Genomic DNA, 2,500 nt, shown 5'->3' on the forward strand with positions numbered 1-2,500 from the left:
TATGCAGAAATAAAGGGAATATTACTAGACGCAGACAATGAGATAGAAATATGGAGTTGACATAAAGGGATGAGGATAATATTAATGATGATGGTAATAACAATGGTAGTAAGATTAATGACAAAATAGTATTAATATTAGCGATGAGCATAATGATGATGAGACTATCGTACCTTGGCAGTTGCATGTTGCGAGCAGGCCGAGACACAGGACCAGCAGTTTCATTGTACCTGTGAATAGTAAAATGTCAGTCCTGTTAATAATAGCAATGGTAATGTTTGTGGAGGAAATAGGGATGGTGATCATGTGGTAATAATGGTGATATGATTTTAATGACGTTGATAATGATAATGGTGATGAGGATAATAGTGATGATAATATTAGTAATGGTAAGAAGATTAATTATGAAATAGTACTAATATTAGCAATAAGCATAATGATAATAAAAATAGTAATAATAATAATAACAATGATAATGATAATAACAGTGATAATGATATTAATAATTACAATAATAACAATAATAATAACAATGGCAATTATAATAACAACGATAATGATACCAATAACAATAATAATAATAATAAAATAATGATAATAATAATGATAACAATAAGTACAACGGCAATAACAACAACAAACAATATCAATAGTAATAAAATAAATAATAGCAATAATAATAATAATAATAATAATAATAATAATAATAATAATAATAATAATAGCAATAATAATAACAATAACGATATCAATAATAATAGTAATAATAGTAGTAATAAAATATTAATAATGATCATAATGATGAAAAATAATAGTAACAATAATGATGCTAATGATAATAACAACAGCAACAAACCAACAAGAACAATAATAGTGAACAGCGATGGCCGTGTGAGCGAGCCGCCCACGGCGCGGCTGTGGCGGCAGAAGGGCGGCGGAAATCCCATCCGGTACCTGACTGCCTGCTGGGTGGCTGTGTCGAGGTAAGAGTAAGTGGATATTTCCAGATTCCTTTTCACGCTTTTTTATTTTTAAAGAACTATATTAAGCCTTTTTCTTTGAAATATATTTTCGATTTTAATGGGAAAGGAATGTGTTCGACTGTAATTATGGCAAAATTATGTTAGGGAATGATGGCGGTTTTGTTTAAAAAGAAAAAGAGTGAGTCAGTGTTCTAGTATCTGTTTAATATTATAGATAAATTATCAAAATCGTAATCTCTATTTTTGAATTAAATTTCCTTTGTATGAAATATGTCATTAAGGTAAGTGTCCTGCTATATTTATATTTTTTTACAAGGTATAGCGAATTTAGTATCCTGAGAAATACTGAAAACTACAGCAATAGAGAAAAAAACACCATAATTCCATGATCCAGTACAACAAACTTAAAAGATAGATATAATTACTATGAATGAAGACGACTGTATACACTATATTGTCCATGATTATGTGCGGAGATTTAGGCATGTTTACAGTTATGATAAAATGCACTCCGTATGATTAAGCACTCTAATGAAATACCTTAACCATGATTAGGCACACCAATCAAATATCTTTAGCTATATTCAGAACTCCAACAAAGCATATCATCTTTAATATAATCCTATAATCGATTACAATAACAAGATACACCATCTAAAACTAAAGCCTACGATAAAGTTTCTCAACGACAATCATGTATCAGAACCAACAGAAGCAGGACTGTCAGGGGGCACAGCGGCAGCGGATGACTGGGAGTGAACCCACCCCCTCCCCCACGCCCACCCCCTCCCTACGGCACTACGCACCGGTAAAAAATCACCGTAAAATTCTTTGTACACGACATCCATACTAAAGTGATCAGAATACCTACTTAGAATCGACTGTATTGGAAAAGAAGGAATCTGAACTTGTGTCGGGTCGATAATTCGGTCTGGGGATGTGGCGATGCGTTTTTTTCCTATTATTTATGATCAGCGCTTAAAAAAACTCAAGGTAAACGGGGACAGGAGAAATAGGTAAGAGAGATTCTTCAGGCAACTCATGTTCATGTATTGGACCAAAGCCAGAAATGGGCCTCCGTCTACAACCGTGCAAGCTGTACGGCGCATGACAATGTTTTCCGTGTTGTTAATCTCAAGGAAGTCGTACTTGCAGTTCTAGCGAATTTCTGTTTGATACGATTTTTATGCTGATTGTTTATACCTTGCAATTATTGCATGGATTCGAGTAGAGTAATGAAAATATTGTTTCAGCAAATATTCACACATGATATAAAAAACACTGTACAAGTTTACTTGTTCATCTTCCCGCTTGGCAAAAGAAAATAAGAAAAGAGAGGGAGATAATACCCGATAACAATAAATTAACTCATAAACAAATAGAAAGATAAAAGTACAATGAAAATGAGAAAGAAAAAAAAAAGTGTACACACTTACACCTGTTTCCTCTCTGTCCGTCTTCCTCCAGTGTCCACGCACCACTGACGAAGCCGCAGCCAAAAGTGGGGACGAGAGAGT

At 33.6% G+C, this 2,500-nt stretch overlaps 1 protein-coding gene across 1 annotated transcript in view; it reads right to left on the reverse strand.

Annotated features, from left to right (window-relative positions):
* Positions 1-2,500, reverse strand: part of LOC113807706 (venom protease) — an 11,157-nt gene that overhangs the window by 8,445 nt on the left and 212 nt on the right. Inside the window, exons 1-2 of the mRNA XM_027359021.2 lie at positions 2,420-2,500; positions 174-230 (exon numbers count right to left, since the gene is read on the reverse strand). The exon at positions 2,420-2,500 is cut by the window's right edge and continues 212 nt beyond it. Of these exons, the coding sequence (XP_027214822.2) occupies positions 174-225 (52 nt within the window). The 5' untranslated portion in view covers positions 226-230; positions 2,420-2,500. The remainder of the gene's footprint in view (positions 1-173; positions 231-2,419) is intronic.

This window comes from Penaeus vannamei, chromosome 5 (genome assembly GCF_042767895.1).
Source record: "Penaeus vannamei isolate JL-2024 chromosome 5, ASM4276789v1, whole genome shotgun sequence".
Classification (NCBI taxonomy): Eukaryota; Metazoa; Arthropoda; class Malacostraca; order Decapoda; family Penaeidae; genus Penaeus; species Penaeus vannamei.